Source organism: Pipistrellus hanaki (genome assembly GCF_964339955.1).
Source record: "Pipistrellus hanaki genome assembly, chromosome: X".
NCBI lineage: Eukaryota > Metazoa > Chordata > Mammalia > Chiroptera > Vespertilionidae > Pipistrellus > Pipistrellus hanaki.
In genome coordinates this window covers 7319634-7338002 of record NC_140524.1, presented here as the reverse complement: position 1 = coordinate 7338002, position 18369 = coordinate 7319634, and the positions used below count along the sequence as shown (strand labels likewise).

Here is an 18369-nt window from a genome sequence, read left to right as displayed (position 1 = left end):
GGGTACGTTTATACTTCCCAGAGCTTCAGTCTCCTCATCAGTAAAACACGGATAACAACACCTATTTCATAGCACCTGGCCCTTGATGAATGGCAGTCATCATTATCTCTAATCTTCATAACTACCCTGTGATGAGGGAATTATAGCCCCTCATTGGATAAATACGAAAGTCAAGGCTCAGGGAGGTGAGGTACTTGGCAGGTCTCAGTGGGTGATTATCAGTTTCAGGAAAGCAGGGACCATGACTGCCCTGGCCACCATTATATTTCCAGGGCCCAGAAAAATGCCTGGTGCATGGTAGGAATTTAATAAGTATTTATGAATGAATGAACTGGATCGAACCTGATTGATGCTCTTTGTCCTTCACTGAGCTGCCTCCAGATGAAAAGGCTGAACTTCCTTCAGCCTTGGATTTAGCATATTCTCCTACCTTCTTCATTCTTTTCACCTTTCTCTTGCTCAGTTCTGTTTCTAGTGAGAGCAAATGACAGGAAGAGCATTTGACCAGGAGTTGACAACTTCCTGTGCAACAGTGGGCAAATTGTTCAATCTTTCTGGAACATGGTTCCTCATCTACAAAATGGGTCAACTGATGTAGATCTTCCCCAAGACTGTTGCAAAGATTAAGGGAAATAATTGGTATGAAAGAGCTATGTGGGCTGTTTGATGCTTACACATAGGAGAGGCTAGTGATTTTGCTGTTATTAGCATCATTTCCCCTAGCTTTCTATTTCTCATCCAGACAGTTATTCATTTGGGTCCTTCACCTGGAGGAAAGGGGCTGAGGTTTCTCCTGACACCTAGAAAACTAGAAATATGTCACACATATGTATGACTTGGGACAACTCTCTTCACAAGCCAAGTGAGGATAAAGATTCTAAACACTCAAAGGTAATATAAGGATTCAGGTGATAAATATATGAAATCACTAGGCACAGTGCCTGGAACAAAAGAAATTCTTAAAGAGATTTGACATATTAGTTGTTGACTTCCAGAAATAAAATTAAGTTAATGCATACCAAGAGCCTTTCTATGAGCCAGGTACTGTACAATAGTTCTGAAAGGTAGGTATTGTAATCCTCATTTAGTTCACAAGTTAGGACTTGCCCGAGGTCACATAATTAGAAAATGGCAGAGCTGGTGGGACCAGAAGTGGTTGGCCTTGTCTGACCCCAGAGTGTGAGCTCCTACCAGTGTGCCTTACTCCTGCAGATAAGCTGTCCTGAGCTCAATCCTGAAGCAGGCAGAATGATGTGCATAACTGGGACGTGGTATGTGATTATGAACAATTAACTCAGTGAAGGGAATGACACCCCCTTCAAACATATTCAACCATATAGCAGATGCTTAACACAGTATACACAAAATGTTTGCAAAGAGTTTATAAGATTGCTCAAAAATATATATTCATTTTTCTTTCGTTTACTCAACATTAATTTATTGCTTACCATGGCAAGTGTTAAGAATGTATAAGGCAACATTGTCCCTTGCCTTAAGGAGTTGAGTCTGATTGGAGGAAAAAATAAGCACTTAATTACCATGTATACAAGTACTCTGATATGTGCACAGCAGATGTTCAAACTGTATGCAGCAGGCCCACAACTGTTGGATAACAAAGATGATCCTCAAATGCAGTAGATCAGTAGATGCCTACGTATGGGCAAAGCACTCATTTGAAGTAGTTACAATAAACCTATTCAGAATCTGCTCCATGAACATGTACATAATAGGAGATGTACACACACTAGGTACTCAAATGCATACGACAGGGGCTATACACCATAAATACAATCCATGTATGCAGATGTTTTGTAAGTCCACTGTAGGCTCACAAATGCACAGTGTTTCATATGAGAGGGGCTGATAGGGGATAAATATGCTGTTGCTAAATAGCCAAAGTCAAAATATAAACAGGCTTATTTTGTAGGCGTAAGTACATACCACATGTGTGCACACAATAAAAGAGCATACAGAACAGTGGAAAGTGTTCATGAAAATGCTGACAGTGACTCAAGGTGGGAGATAAGAATGGAAGCCCCATCTTAGAGAGGACTTGATGCATAACCTTGGATGAAATAAATATTTCCTTCCTTCCATTGGGTCTCGGGAGTCTAAAAATCCATAACCCCTAGGGAGTGAGCAGCCTCCTGCCTTCCTTCCCTCAAAGCTCGAGGTATCAGTACCTAGAGCTGGGGGCTCCTTACATCTTGCCCCAAACTGCAGACTAGCAAAAGGGGTCGCTCACTACGGCTCACACGTATAGACCAAGGAGGATAGAATGTTGGGGCGGGGCTCCCTCCAGGGCTGAGGTCATCGAAGGAGGGGGTGTAAGTTTCAGCCTACCGCCCACCAACCCCTGCTCCTCTTCCGGTCTGTCCTCATACCGCGCATGCGCACCACTGGCCTTTAAACGTGCACCGCTGGTCCATCCGGAAAAAGGATCCGGCAAGTTAATTACAATCGTGCTCCTCCGCCGCTGGGAAGAACTATTTGATCTCAGTCTGGGAGCTACTTTTGAGTTGCCGCTTCCAACTAGGGAGCCCACGCCCGCCGATCCTGCTTGGTCCTCACGGGCTGAAGGCTTCCCAGGGCTCGGCCCCACCCCAGACCTACGGGGCTCGGAGGGACACCCCGCGGAGGGATCCGGTTTGTTGTGGTGTGGGAAGGGGGGAGGACGCTGACAAACCAAGATGGCGGCGGCGGCGGCGAAGGCCGCGGCGGCTGGGAGGTAACTGAGGTGGTGAAGGCTGCGGGAGTTGGGGGGCAGCAGCAGAGTTTGGGGGGAACGGAGCCGCATTGAGAGGCGGCGGCAGGAGGGCCGGCCTTTGCCTCTCGGAGCGCCGCACTCAACACGCCCCCTCGGCCCCCGGCGGGCGGCGGCTGCCCCGCTTAGGGCCTAGTCTCCGAGCCGTGCCTCGGTTTCCATCAGCGGCATCCGCCATGAGTCCTTAAGGGCCGCCCGAGCCCCCCCAGTCCTAGGGTCCGCCATGGAGCCGGGGTCTGACGACTTCCTCCCGCCGCCGGAGTGCCCGGTGTTCGAACCTAGCTGGGCCGAGTTCCGAGACCCTCTGGGCTACATCGCGAAAATCAGGCCCATCGCCGAGAAGTCCGGCATCTGCAAGATCCGCCCACCCGCGGTAAGGCTCGGGGTCGGGGGTCCGCGGCGGCGTGGCCGGGGATGAGAAACTAGGGTAGGCGGCGGGGGAGTCTTGGGGCGCGGGGCAGCCGGAGACGTGGAGAAATGGGGTGGCTGGGACCGGGGTGGATGCGGCGCGGGTGGGAGAAAGGATGCGGGGGCCAGGGGTCCTCGTGATGGGAGCCCCCCCCCCCGTGACCTGGGCCCAGAAACCCACACCCACTCCCGGCTCGCCTTTTCGGGATCACCCTGGTCAGGGGCCAGGCAGCGATGCCGAGGCGGCCGGGAGGGTTCACGGGGAGGCACACGCACATCTTTTCGTTGCCCCGGACCCCGCAGGCCAAGGCTGCTCGGAATGAGGCCTTCCTGCCGTCTACTGTCATCACTTCTCCTCGGGCAGGCCGTGTGTCGTAGTGGGAAGATGGCAGGTCTGAAAGGAGGCAGCCCCAAGTTCAAAGCCCCCCTCCGCAGCTTCCCAGCTGTGTGACCTTGGCCAAGTAACATCATCTCCCCAAGCCTGGGAAAGGAGGCCGATGAGTCGTTATTTCAGAAATTCAATTAAACTAGATAGCGTCTCTGTGCGGTAGGCGCTACCCAAGTGGTAATTACTGAGCCTGCGAAGGTGTTTGATGTAGTCATTGGTTTGCTCCTGTGTGAGTTGACTCATGTACACACACCCAGCCAGGCAAAGCCATCCATGATCATATCCCAGCCTGGTAGTCCAGGCAGGAATCGGCCTCCTGGGGGGGGGGGGGGGCTCTGGCTGGCTCCCCTAAGGTGGATTCAGGGAATCGTCGCCTTCTCCTAGTTGACAACACCATCCGGGCCTTTCCTGCACGTCACCCCTCCCCGTACGTGACTTCTATGGCGAGGCCTGGACCAGTCGGTTGGGGGTGGGGTATGGGTCCCTCTCAGAGGATTTCTACTCTGCTGTGTCCCAGGATGTGAGAGGCCCCAGAGGATAGGGTATTCTTGGCCTCGCACACAGAATGGAGCGACGGAAGCCTGCCCCCTTTGGAACATTCGATTCCCAGAGGTCAGCGACAAAGGGCATATCTTTGCTCCTGGGCCTGGCTTCAGGCCAGGAGAAGGCCCCCGAGGGCCGGGCTAGTCTGGCATGGTGGAGAAATGACGATGTGTGTGTTCAGCCAGCCCTCGGGATCCTGAGGGCAGGCATCGAGCTGGTCTGGAATAGGGTGTTTTTGAGTAGGTGTCTCGGGCTGAGACGGGTTGGGAGGTCGCGCTGCCACCTGAGGCGGGCACCACAGGCCTCCTTATTCAGCTCTGGCGTTTTCTGGTGCGGTGCCACAGATCTAGGCTGGTTTCAAATGGATCCTCTGGGAGGTGTTGGGTAAACGCATTTCTTCCTTGTTGGAGCCAGGCCACAGATCTCTGAGGTATCCTTGTCCGTGGCGAGGGAGCGGCCACGAGGAGGGAAAGGTCAGGGAGGCTAGCAGAAAGGAGAAGCGGGAGTGCTGGGCAGCCTGGAGGAGGCAGTGTCTGACGCAGGGGATAGCCGAGGCCTGGATTTCCATTTTTCTGTCTTGGATTGATCTGGGCAGCCAGGCCTTGAGCACGAGTTGTTATCCTTCCTTGGGGGGCAGGGGGGAGAGTAGGAAGGGGCAAAGTGACCTGTCCCTAGTGTGTGTGTGACATGGAGGTGTCCTTTGTCATGTTTCTCTCCTGCACCTCCACAGTGTGCTTCTCTCCAATCCAGGAGACCTACTCGGGTTTTGTTTGTTTGTTTGTTTGTTTGTTTTTGTTTTCCTTCCCCTAGGGCTGCCCCTAGGCTATCTTTAGGCAGCCAAGCCTTCTGGCTGGAATTCGAAGCACTCACTCCAGTGGTGCTTGGGCCCAGGGTGGGAACCTGTGTGCGGGTGGGCGGGCGCTGGGAAGGGACGGTTTGCCTGGGGAGGGCTGATCTGGGCTCTGAATTGCTAGACAGGCAGCCACTGCTTTGGGGGAAGATGGGGTGGAGGAGAGTGTGGGTTCCCAGGGGAGCTTGAAAGGGCATTGCTGACTGCGTCGGGGAGCCAGCCCCTTTAGCGCCATCCTGATGACACTGCCATACGGGTGCTTGGCCCACGGGAGTGGGGGGCTGAAGGCAGAGTGGGGAGCTAGCTCTTAGGTCCCAGGCAAAGCCAGGCAGAGAGGCTTGCTGGGCCTCCCCCACAGCTCCTGCTCTAGAATTTCGGTTCTGCCATTTCCTGTCAGCTTGCTTGGTGGTGCTTTTTCTTATCTAGAACTCACTCCGCAGGAAGAAGGGTGCCTGGAGGGTGGAGGGGTGGGGGGGGTTCTGAGCGCCTTTCTACCTGGGTGACCTCCGTGGAGGGGAATGCCCTGCTGATGGGAAGCGTGAGAACATGGGAGTTTATCTGGGCTTGAGCCCTAACATTTTAGCCTCTTTTTAAATTTTAAAAAATATATATATATTTTATTGATTTTCTTGCAGAGAGGAAGGGAGAGAGAGAGAGAGCTAGAAACATTGATGACAGAGAAACATCGACCAGCTGCCTCTTGCACACCCCCTACCGGGGATGTGCCCGCCACCAATGTACATGCCCTTGGCCGGAATCGAACCCGGGACCTTTCAGTCCGCAGACCGACGCTCTACGGCTGAGCCAAACCGGTTTCGGCCTCTTTTTAAATTTTATTTAGGTACTTTTTTGCCCCTGCTTTACTGAGCCCCAGTGTTTGCTGCCTGCTTGGGGAGTTGGGGAGAGTGTGTGTGGATGCAAGTAGGAGGCCCCTGACCCCTTTTCTGTTCTTTTACTGTCCCTCTCCCCACTTCCATATGGAGGCATGTGTATATGAGTGCTGGTAGGCTGGTGGAGTGCGAAGGTCCTTGGACTGGCAGTCAGAAGACACGGGTTCTAGTCTTGCTTCTACCACAAACGCAGCACGTGATTTTGGAGAAATCCCATTTCTTTGCCATTCCTAAAAGGAGGGCATTGGTCTAGGCTCCTCCGGGTTTTCACCACCCCAGCAGGAGCCAGGGCTTTGGGGAGGAGAGGACAGCATGGGAGGGCATGGGGAGAGGGTTGTCCGCAGCCACTTTTGGGGCAGGACACAGCAAGCCCCAACTTGGCAGGGCAGTTTTATGATCTTTCTCTGGCTTCCCTTTGCCCTGACACCTCCCACACCCAGCCTCTATAGTTGGGCATCCCTGCCCTGACACCCTCTCTCACCCCGGGCTTCCTCCCCTGCCTCTGCCTCTGCCTCTGCCTCTGCCTCTGCCTGGACCCGGCAGGTGTTTGGTAGAGCAGTGTTTTTCAACCTTTTTTGGGCAAAGGCACACTTGTTTCATGAAAAAAATCACGAGGCACACCACCATTAGAAAATGTTAAAAAATTTAACTCTGTGCCTATATTGACTATATATAAAGTAATTCTCTTGAATAGGAATCAAATAAACACAAAGAAAGTATTTTATAATTACTTTATTATGAAATATTAAGTAAACAAAATAGTGAAAAATTATAAAATTCTTGTCTTGTCTGCACCTACGGCACACCAGGCAACATCTGTGCCGTGGAACAGCGGTTGAAAAACGCTGTGGTAGAGGACCCAAGGAACCTTCTAGGTGAGCGAAGCACATTCTTGCTCCCTGTTCCTTGCAGTGCCTGTCTCAGGCCCTTGAAACCGAGAGAACAGACATTAAAGCCCAGACCTTAAATCCTGCCCGAATCAGGGCCGATCTAATCAGGGCTGATCTACCTGCATGTGTCCTCGGTGGCGGCGTCAGCCGGAGAGGTCACACCGCCATGGCACCTTTGAAGAACATTTCCATTTGGAAACCAGTTTAATTTGCCATATTGGCCTTGTGAGGAAGCTGGGGCAAGAGTTCACATTCCTGCCTTACAGATGGGAAAGCACGTACAGGGAAGGAAAGGCCTATAGCTATTAAGTAAGTGGGGCTGGAACATGAACCTAGGTCTTCCGACTGCGAATCCTGTGTGCTTTCTAGTACTTTCAGACGGAGTGGCCTACAGCACGTGCCTAGGGGGTGAAGGGTTCATGTGGATATAGGGACAGTTTGGGGTCAGCTGTTTGGGGCTCCATCTAGTTCTTGAAATCCTAGCACACTATACCGTTAGCAGGGACTGGGAGAAGTTTCCCATGGCCTGTGCATGTATGTGCAAAGTATGAACTTTAGGGGCTACCAAGGCCCTGCTATGAGTTCTGTGTGTGGTGTAGTGGGGTAGGTGCTTGCAGGTTAAAAGGTCTGGGAAGGTGCGAACGGGGTGTTGAGCTGCTTTCGGTGCCCTCTGGTCTTGTTGGAATAACCCAACCCCCTTTCCCCTCTGTGTCCCCTCAGGACTGGCAGCCGCCCTTTGCGGTAGAAGTGGACAACTTCAGATTCACTCCCCGCATCCAGAGGCTGAATGAACTAGAGGTGAGTGGGGTTGGCAGAAGGGATACCTAGCTCTGCCCCTCTTCCCTCATGCCTCCTCTGGCTCAGATATGGCTTTTCTTTTCTCTCCTGGGAAGTTGCACGGCGGAAGCTTTAGGGCTTGGAATATAATCAAGAACATGGGCATTGGGCATTTCTGATCTGGTGGCCCAAAGGCTGGGGATATCCCCCTTCTCATAAGGGTTTGCTACTTCCGAGTTCCCCTGCCAATCCCTTCCCCTACATCAGGGGTCCTCAAACTTTTTAAAGTGGGGGCCAGATCACGGTCCCTCAGAGAGCTGAAGGGCCGGACTATATGAACTACTAATTCCTACTATAACACCTCGGCTGCGCTCACTGCCCAAAAAACCTGGTGGGCAGGATCAGACTCCTCTGCGGGCCGCATGTGGCCCGCGGGCCGTAGTTTGAAGACCCCTGCCCTACATGGTTCAACAGAAGGGAAGTGTGGGGCTGGCTGAGACCCTTTCTTTTTTTTTTTTTTTTTTTTTTTTTAAATATATTTTATTGATTTTGTACAGAGAGGAAGGGAGAGAGAGAGAGAGAGCCAGAAACATCGATGAGAGAGAGTCATCGATCAGCTGCCTCTTGCACACCCCGTACTGGGGATATGCCCGCAACCAAGGTACATGCCCTTGACCGGAATCGAACCTGGGACCCTTCAGTCCCCAAGCCGACGCTCTATCCATTGAGCCAAACCGGTCCCGGCAGGCTGAGACCCTTTCTTGCTTGGACAGCTGAAATGTGGTTTCGTTATCCAACCCATTCACAGCCCCGTGCTTCGTGCTCTCCTTCCATGGTGCTTGATGAGGTGGTGGTTGGGAACAACACAGAAACTTGTCTGTGTGGAGGCTAGAGTGGGTACAGATCGGGGCAGTGGGTCAGGCAGGTAGTCTTTTCCCTCTGCTTTTTGCTCTGTTCAGGAAGTCCAGGCCCTTTGTATGGTAGGTGAGGTTTTCCACTAAGGGCTTGGGACTGTTCAAAGGTAAATGAGAATGGTTGCCCTGAAGCCAGTTCCAGGTAAGATCCTGGAGTCGCCCATGGAGGACAGAGGTGAGAAATATGCTCCCTCCCCTCTCCTTCATTATTGTGTATCCATAGGCCTTATTAAATGTCCTGGGGAGTATTAGTCCCAACTGAATACCCATGACCTAGACCCTTGTTTTCTAGACCATGGTTCCTCAGCCTTGGCTCTATTGACATTTTGGCCCAGGTAACATTTTTTAAAAATATGTTTTTATTGATTTGAGAGAGAGAGAGAGAGAGAGAGAGAGAGAGAGAAACATCGAAGAGAGCGACACATAGATCGGCTGCCTCCTGCACGCCTCCCTCCGGGGAATGAGCCTGCGACTCGGGCATGTGCCCTGAACAGTTGTCAGTTGTCAAACTACGACCTCCTGGTTTATAGATCGACACTCAACCATGCTGGCCGGGCATCTCTTGGTTCTTTAGGCCATTCTGTCTCTGGCGTGCACTCTGACCCTTAAGCTGCCATGGAACAAGTTTCATGGTGCATAAGAAAATGTCAGTTGCTCTTTCGGAGCCTTCATTCTCTGAACATGCCTGGAGCTTAGATGAAATTCTGGAGTTTCCAGAAGGCCTCATTGTTCCTCTCATAAGTCCATCGTTCTGGGGTGAATGGACTGGGCACTTATTTTATTCCCCTTTTAAAATTAAAAGATAGGGATCCGGAGAGTAAAATTGATTTGCTCAAGGCTGTTTGGCACATTAGTAGCAAAGGAAAAGCTGAAAGTTTTATTTGACATTGAGACCTCCCTCCCTTAGTAAATATGACATTGCAGCATTATATAAGATTAAAGTAACATACAGCATATTGATACATTTATATATTCCAATATGATTTCTGATGTAGTGGTGTTTATCACATTACATATTGGAGCAGTGGTTCCCAACCTTTTTTTGGCCATGCCCCACCTAAACATCTCTAAAATCCTGATGCCTGCTCCCCCGCCCCTCCAGTGAACTCCTGCCCTGGCCAGTTTGGCTCAGTGGATAGAGTGTCGGCCTGCAGACCAAAGGGTCCCAGGTTCAATTCTGGTCAAGGGCACATACCTTGGTTGCAGGCCCCTTCCTGGCCCAGGCCCTTGTCGGGACGCATGCAGGAAGCAACCAATCGATGTGTTTCTCTCACATCGATGTTTCTCTCCATCTTTCCCTCTCCCACCCTCCCTAAAAATCAATGGAAAAGTATCCTTAAGTGAGGAGTAACAACAACAGAAAACTCCTATTCACATGGAGGAAGCCTAAAAGGCCATTAACTTGGTCTAAACAAGCTTCCAAAGAAATGGCGTCCATGAAAGAGGAAAAATAAAGGAACGAAAGGGTAGTTGAAGAACTGAGGAAGAAATCACTAAGAAATAGTTTAAAAAGAATAATATGAAATGATATGAAAAAATAGCAAAGTTTCAAAACATAATAGCGAACTGAAATGCATAAGTATATCACAATATATATTTATACCAGAGGCCCATTCACGTAATAGGCCTTCCTTCCTCCGGCTGCCGGCACCTGTGTTCCTCCTGGACCCAGACCTTGGCTCTGGCCACCGCCTTCTCGGAGTGCCGCTCCTATAGCGCGCTCCCCATCATAGCAGGCATCCTGTGCAGCCCGGCCACCCCATGCCTGCATGCATGCTGCCCAGAGGCCCGGAGTGGCAGGGCCACCGCCATGTTTGTCAGGTTAATTTGCATACTCCTGATTGGCTGGTGGCGTTGTGAAGTGATGGTCAATTTGCATATTTCTATTTTATTAGTGTAGATACTCTATATGAGGCCCCTAGAACCATAAGAAATGCAAAAAAAAAATCACTGTTAATAATTCATTCTCGAATTGCCACCCCTTAAAAATCTCCATTGTGTCCCATGTTGGGAACCACTGTATTAGAGTGCTTTAGCATCACACTGGCATTACAGTCTCTTGTAATTTGAGGACGCGGGTTCTCTGTAGAAGAGAGGATGCTACTCCTCCAGCCCTGTCAAGGACATTGAGAAAGAGTGTATGTAAAGCTTTGGCTGACGTGACCCATCCCTCTCCGTTTTGGGACCTGGGGCTTAGCCTATGGACTAGAAGGTGGCAGAGATGAGAGAGTGGTGGGCTCACCAGTGCTTAGAGTTTGAGACCCACTGGGCCCTGGGCAGTGGGCTGCTCTGTCCCCTCCGTCCTCTAAGATGAGGCCGGAAGACAGGAGTCAAGTGAAGGGTCAGCCTCTCTGAGCCATTTCTTTTCCAGGCCCAGACGAGAGTGAAACTGAACTACTTGGACCAGATTGCCAAATTCTGGGAAATCCAGGGCTCCTCCTTGAAGATTCCCAATGTGGAACGGCGGATCTTGGACCTCTACAGCCTCAGCAAAGTAAGAACAGGTTTTTCTCAGACCCCCTCCTTACCCCACACCTCAGTATCCTTGGTGTTCTGGGGCCTCCCTTGGCTTGGATATTGGGTCTCTAGGCTGCAATGGCAGGGGCACAGCCTGGTAACACATAAGCTCTCAGCAGAACTTCTGGGCACCTCTTGCCGCAATTTGAGTCTTCGTGGTGGTGGTAGGAGGAGGGGTAGCCCCCGACGCCGTGAGGGGCTGGAGTTGTCCTCCTCGCCCTTCTTGCGGGCCTGCTCGCTCATGTACATACACACAGCACCTCCACGTCCCTCCCTGCTTGTCCCTGCAGATCGTGGTGGAGGAAGGTGGCTATGAAGCCATTTGCAAGGACCGTCGGTGGGCCCGGGTGGCCCAGCGCCTCAACTACCCACCAGGCAAAAACATTGGCTCCCTGCTACGCTCCCACTATGAACGCATCGTTTACCCCTATGAGATGTACCAGTCTGGAGCCAACCTGGTGGTAAGGATGCCAGGCCGGGGTGGAAGGAGGCTTCCCCCTCAGACCCCGATTGTCACACTTGCTCTTAACGCAACTGGTTCAGTGGACTAGAGACCCGGAAGCTAGACTCCACTCTTTTCCAGCGGCGCCCGTTCTAGCCACACTGCCCAGGGTCAAGGTCCTGGAGTTATCCGCATGGCCAGCCTGCTCTCTGTTATGTGACAAGGTTTTAACAGATAACGGAATTCAGAGGAGGGAGAGATCTTTGGGGCTGGAGAGGTCTGGGCAAAGATGGAGTCTGATTTCGTTGGGGAGATGGTTGTGGGGAGGTGGCTAGAAGGAAGAACGGCATAAGCAAAGAATGAAAAGAATTCCCAGAGGGTATGCTGGTGCCCGTGGTAAACACCAGCGGAGCAGGGCCTCGCACGCGGGTCAGGGAGGTGCAGCCACAGCATCGGCTGCCACTGGGTAAGGGTAGAGGAAAACCTTGCTGTTGAGGGCTGGGACCCCGTGCCCTGACCTCTCCCCCTTCCTTCTCGCCAGCAGTGTAACACACGCCCATTTGATAATGAGGAGAAGGACAAAGAATACAAACCCCACAGCATCCCCCTGCGACAGTCTGTGCAGCCTTCCAAGTTCAACAGCTATGGCCGGCGGGCCAAGAGACTGCAGCCTGACGTGAGTACTTCCTTTCCGGTCAGGGCTCTGGAGCCGAGAGGCCTCTCCTTTCCCCTGGCCACGCCTCTGGTCCCTGTTCCACTGGCCCTTCTCTCAGTTCTCCGGCTCTGAGCAGTCGTGTGTCTCTCTTTGAATTCACTCTTGCTTTTCCCTCCCCTCTCCGCTGAGCTTCTGAGTTGGGGCTCGATCTGTTCAGACAGTATCTTTTCTATTTCTGCCCTTCTTGGTTCTTTGCCTGAGTCACTCCGCTCATAGGGGCAGAGTTTCTTTCTCCTTATATCTGTATCCCAGCTCCAGGCTGAAGCTTATGCCAGGTGTTCTTCTCGGCACTGGGAATACAACAAAGAACCAAGAGACTGTCCCTGGACTCACCAAGGCACATACTTTAGAATCATATTAGTCACTGCCATTTATTGGTAGTGCCAGACACATTAGATTTCTTTTTTTTTTTTTTTAATATATTTTATTGATTTTTTTACAGAGAGGAAGAGAGAGGGACAGAGAGCTAGAAACATCGATGAGAGAGAATCATCGATCAGCTGCCTCTTGCACACCCCCCACTGGGGATGTGCCCGCAACCAAGGTACATGCCCTTGACCGGAATCGAACCTGACACCTTTCAGTCTGCAGGCCGACGCTCTATCCACTGAGCCAAACCCGTTTCGGCTAGATTTCTTTCTTTATGTAATCCCCAAACCTTGTAACTTTAAGGTAGGCGTTAACATTCTCAATTTTAGAGGTGGGGAAGTTGGGGTCCTATGTTAATTCATTTCCAAGAGAGGGCTGAGGAGAGAGCTCAGTTAACCCCTGTCTCCAAAAAGCAGCTCTGAACTCGTGCCCCGGCCTGCCCATGCTTCAGCCCCTGGCATAAGCTCAGATGATCTATCCTCTAAGCCAGCGGTCGCCAACCTTTCAGACCTCATGGACCACTGGTGGTCCGCGGGCCACCAGTTGACGACCGCTGCTCTAAGCTATTGTTCTGTTAGGATGGGGCATTCTTGATTCATTTCCTTCCTCCTTCCAGCCGGAACCCACAGAAGAAGACATCGAAAAGAACCCGGAGCTGAAGAAGCTGCAGATCTATGGGGCAGGCCCCAAGATGATGGGCCTGGGCCTCATGGCCAAGGACAAGACTCTGCGGAAGAAAGGTGAGGCCTCCCAGGGGCAGTGTGAAGGACGGCCTCCCCTGGGAGAGAAGGTAGGGCCTGATTGCTCACATCCGTTCCTCAGAGCTGCTCTGCTCTCTCCCAGATAAGGAAGGGCCTGAGTGTCCCCCGACTGTAGTGGTAAAGGAGGAGTCGGGCGGGGACATGAAGGTGGAGCCGGCCTCACCCAAGACCTACCTGGAGAGCAAGGAGGAGCTGAGTCACAGCCCAGAGCCCTGCACCAAAATGACTATGAGGCTGCGGAGGAACCACAGCAATGCCCAGTTTGTAAGGACCGGCCCTGGCTTCCTAACGCTTTGCTTCTTGTCCCGGCAACAAGCATTTCCCTAACATGGCGCTGGCCCCGGTTGCACCAAGCAGAAGCGCAGGTGTGGTGGGCCCTGCCTTTAATTGGGGAAATAGAGCCAACTCACATGGAACAGGAACCAGTAAAGGTGATCAGATACTGTCAACATGCAGCACAGAAAGGGTCCAGAGGCTAAGCTCATTCCCGTGCGTGAGCCAGTCCCTGCTGACGTCTAGCCTTGTTCCCCAGTGCTGCTCCCTCCCTCTGGTACAGCCACACCAAACCACTCGTAGGCATGTTCGTTTTTCCCCCCCCGACACACCGTGCTGTCTCCTTTCCCATCCGTGGCACATATGCCGGTTCTCCTGCCTGGAAAATGTGCCCCTGCACTCTGCCCGCTGCAGCTGGCTTTCGAGTTTCGGTTTGAGGTGTTGCCTTTTCAGCAAAGTGCCTCCTTATCTCTAGCTGATTGGAGTGCTTCCTCCTCCAGCTCCCACAGTCCCCTCTGTGGGCCGCTCTTGGCAGTTTCTGCACTGCCCTTGAATTTTTTATTTTTGTTGGTTTTTTTGTTTCTTTTTTGCCCTTGAATTTTTATGAACCCGTACCTCTCGGGTACTGCATGCCTCTAGAGGGCAGATGCCACGTCATATGCATCACTGACCTGCAGAGTCTGCCTTACTGGCGAACACACAAGTGTTGATTGAATGAAAAAAGGGGCCGGGGGGATTGAATGAGAAAGGCTCTGCTTTCATTACCTGACCAGTGGATGTGGGGAGGTGGCGCATGCGTACAGTTGAACTCCAGGCTGAGCATGACTGCCTGTACAGGGCCGTGAGGGATCCAGCTAGCGAGCGCTGCAGCTTTTCTATTTTTAGCAAGAGTGGAAGGGGTGGGGGTGGGGAAGACACATCAGCGTGAGAGAGAGACACCAATTGGTTGCCTTCCCCCAACCCTCCCACACACACACACACATATTGAGGCTCCAGCCGATTCCCCTTGACCAGAATCAAACCTAAGACCCTCAGTGCACGGGCCAGTGTTCCCTCCACTGAACCACACCGGCTAGGGTGCAGTGCAGCTTTCTGATGGAGTCTGCCGGACCCGGGGCCCTTCTGGAGGAGTCCGCTGTGTGAAGGCCGGACAGGGCTTAGGTGGCTGAACTGCTGCCTCCCTCCCCCGGCAGATTGAGTCGTATGTATGTCGGATGTGCTCCCGAGGGGATGAGGACGACAAACTGCTGCTGTGTGACGGCTGTGATGACAACTACCACATCTTCTGCCTGCTGCCGCCTCTGCCCGAGATTCCCAAGGGCGTCTGGCGGTGCCCAAAGTGTGTCATGGCGGTAAGGCCCTCCCAGCCGCAGCCCACGCCTGCCTCCTCGGGTAGCTTTGCCTCCCTTCACCTGGCTTTATTGTGAGCAGCGTCCTAGCTGCGCCACAGGCTTCTGATTCGGGTCCCTGGGGAGGGGGCTAGGCTGTGCAGAGCCTTGGGAAAATGAGGAGGTGGGGACAGCTTTCGCTCGTGTCTTCCAGGAGCTCCCAGGCCACGTGGGGAGAGTCCTCATTAGACAGATTGTATGTAATGGCATGTAATCAAATGCTAAATTGTGTGTTAGAAACTCGGAGGCGTAGAACTTCTGAAGAGAGGAAAATGACTAAGGGTAGATGTCAGGATTGACATATGGAAGACGAGCATGAAGCAAAAATTGTTCTTTTGATTTCCAAGCATTTTATTCTTTTGTTCTTTTAGAAAGCGTGGAAAATAGACAAATTACCTATCATTTTCATCACTTAGACACAACCATTGCTAATAGGCTGGTATATTTTCTTCTCGTCTTTTTGCCGTTGCATTGGGGAACTTACTGTATATTTTGATGTTACTTTTAATCATTTTTCTGTATTATTTATTCATAGGTATGATTTGTTTTTCTTATAGGGGGCGCATGATATGGGTATAATATTTGTTTTCCTTCTGTTGTGATAATACAATCAATTTGCAGTAATACAGACTTTCAGTAGAAAAGGTGGGCAGGACTTCTAGACTAGGGAGTAGATGTAAAAAATGCCAAAGCAGGAGTGTATGGGGAGAAGGTACCCAGTGCAAGGGGGGCAGGAAGGAGAGCAGTGAGGGCCAAGCAGCCTACAAGGCCCACCAGGTCTGTTCCACGAGCTTCCTCCCCTCATCCGAATTCTCTGCTCCTCCCATTTCTCTCTGGCTGTCTGGAGAGCAGATGCTGATCGTCTCTCTAGCCTTATCGCAGGGACTCAGCTGAGGTCACAGAGACCAGGTGTGCAAGCTCACGCACATGCACACGTGCACACATGCACACCCAGACGACGGAGGAGGCCAGGGCAGTGCGGAATGAATGGCCTCGGTAGCGGTGGATCCCTGTGGGGAGGAGTTTGGATACCAACAGTATCCCAGGCGGCCAAGATTCTCAGCTCCGCTTGGCTCCGTCAGTGGTTGTGGGCCAGTGGGCCAGACTGACACGTACTCCTCAGAGGCGAGAAGAGTATGTGTCTGGTTCTGGGATACACAGGCCTCTCATCTAAAACCAGGACTAGGTACACAGTGAGGCCGACCGCCATCCAGTCTTCTAAGAAAATCTGAAGGACAGGAACGGTGTAGGTTTTGGCACTGTGAAAGCTAGTGCCTTTGTTTTCCGTCCTCCAAGCTACTAGAATATTCACCGCTCATTTCCCAGGCCTTTAGTTCCAATCTGGGCATTAAAAAAAGCTTTCCTAAACATGCTGTATAAACGTGTATTTTATTTATTTATTTATTTAAAAATATTTATATTGATTTCAGAGAGGAAGGAAGAGTGAGAGACAGGAACATCAGTGATGAGAATCACTGATCGGTTGTCTCCTGCGTGCCCCCCACTGGGGATCGAGCCCGCATGTGCTCTGACTGGGATGTGCTCTGACTGGGAATCGAACCATGACCTCCTGGTTCATAGGTCAACAATCAACCACTGAGCCATGCGGGCCAGGCTAAACCCATATTTTAGCTCGAGAGAGAAAAAATCGTGGCAGAAGACATAGATAGCATATTGAGGTCAGAGCCCATGGTTTAGATAGTAAAGCACTCAAGCAGGAGAGGAGCAGAAGCGCGGCAGTGAGCAGGTGAGGAGTGAGAAGGCTCGTTGAGCTGCGGTGCTAGGAGGAAAGGCGGAGCTGTTCAATGAAGCTGCCGCGGAAGCCTTGGGTGCGGACCCAGGGCTGTTCTCCCTCCCTGCCTCTGCCCTATTCCAGCTCCGATCTGGAGACTTCTCCACCTCTCTGCCCCTCCCTCGGTGACATGCTCTCCTTTGGGTTTCAGGAGTGTAAGCGTCCCCCTGAAGCCTTCGGCTTTGAGCAGGCCACCCGGGAGTACACTCTGCAGAGCTTTGGCGAGATGGCCGACTCCTTTAAAGCCGATTACTTCAACATGCCCGTGCACGTAGGTGACGGAGGACGGGGCCAGTGTCAGGGCTAGGGTCGTGGGTGCTGGCGTGTGACGGCCTTCACTCTCCCGGGCCAGTGGGGCTAGGATATGACGGGCCCCGGTCATTCGCTCCCCCTGCTCCCCAGATGGTACCTACAGAACTCGTGGAGAAGGAGTTCTGGCGGCTGGTGAACAGCATTGAGGAAGACGTGACGGTTGAGTATGGGGCTGACATCCATTCCAAAGAATTTGGCAGCGGTTTCCCTGTCAGCGACAGTAAGCGTCACCTAACCCCTGAGGAGGAGGTGAGTGGATGACTCATGGGTATACGTGAGCTCTGTGAGCTTAGGCACGTCCTTTGGTGTCTTGGAAAGACCCGGTGGCTCTGAGGGGTTTACATGAGATGAGATGTGTGGAAAGATCATAGCCTGGTGACTGGCATGGCATCTCCAGTCATGAGATTGGCTGATTCCTTGTCCGAGGAATGAGGATAGTATCTACATTACACATCTGTTATAAGAATCAGATGGGAAGATGTGTGACATGGGTGCCTGGCTTGTTCATAAAAAGCTCAGGGAGTAGATTGCATGTGCCGAAAAAGATGAGGTCCAGATCCTGCATCAAGGGAGGGTGCCTTTTGCTTCAGAGCAGGGGCTTCTAACTTGTAGGAGAAGACCTATGCTATTTCTTAGATGTTTCCAGAAGGTCTGTAACCTCAAAAGTAGCATTCCCTGGGCTGAAGATCTCAGTTCCTTGTCATCACCCTCATCCCCTTCCCACAAATACTTCACCTGACAGGAGTACGCCACCAGTGGCTGGAACCTGAATGTGATGCCAGTGCTGGAGCAGTCCGTACTGTGCCACATCAACGCAGACATCTCCGGCATGAAGGTGCCCTGGCTCTATGTAGGCATGGTCTTCTCAGCTTTTTGCTGGCACATTGAGGATCACTGGAGCTACTCCATTAACTACCTCCACTGGTGAGTGGGGAGCCGGGGACCCGGGAAAGCAGGCTGGACGCCCTCAGGACCATGGACGTGACCACTCTCTCTATCCCCTTTCCAATCGGATAGGGGTGAACCGAAAACTTGGTATGGGGTACCCTCGCTCGCAGCGGAACACTTAGAGGAGGTGATGAAGAAGCTGACACCTGAGCTGTTTGATAGCCAGCCTGACCTCCTCCACCAGCTTGTCACCCTCATGAACCCCAATACCCTCATGTCCCATGGCGTGCCGGTGAGTGTCCAGGGGTGGGAATGGTGTAGCGATGTCCTCTGTGGTGGTGGTGGTCCTTGTCTGGAATCTCCCCCTCCCCCTTTCTCAGTCCTGTTGTATCTTCATCGGGCTATCGGTCTGACGGTTCTCATAGGACCAAAAATAAAAACGTTCAGATACACAATGTGATGGTGAGCCTTCCGGGCCACGTGTTTGA

At 52.0% G+C, this 18369-nt stretch overlaps 1 protein-coding gene across 14 annotated transcripts in view; it reads left to right on the top strand.

Moving 5' to 3' along the window:
- The first annotated feature begins 2485 nt into the window (after nt 1–2485).
- Nucleotides 2486–18369, top strand: part of KDM5C (lysine demethylase 5C) — a 34511-nt gene continuing 18627 nt past the window's right edge. For 5 of the 14 annotated variants that reach the window (XM_084871005.1, XM_084871006.1, XM_084871002.1 and 2 more), the window contains exons 1-12: nt 2488–3137; nt 7454–7531; nt 10796–10918; nt 11232–11402; nt 11925–12059; nt 13084–13207; nt 13290–13492; nt 14695–14853; nt 16833–16952; nt 17084–17242; nt 17736–17917; nt 18011–18173. In XM_084871005.1, the coding sequence (XP_084727131.1) occupies nt 2988–3137; nt 7454–7531; nt 10796–10918; nt 11232–11402; nt 11925–12059; nt 13084–13207; nt 13290–13492; nt 14695–14853; nt 16833–16952; nt 17084–17242; nt 17736–17917; nt 18011–18173 (1767 nt within the window). In that variant the 5' untranslated portion in view covers nt 2488–2987. Of the gene's footprint in view, nt 3138–7453; nt 7532–10795; nt 10919–11231; nt 11403–11924; nt 12060–13083; nt 13208–13289; nt 13493–14694; nt 14854–16832; nt 16953–17083; nt 17243–17735; nt 17918–18010; nt 18174–18369 lie in introns of all 14 variants that reach the window. The other 9 variants (XM_084871010.1, XM_084871001.1, XM_084871011.1 and 6 more) reach the window with 8 other exon arrangements.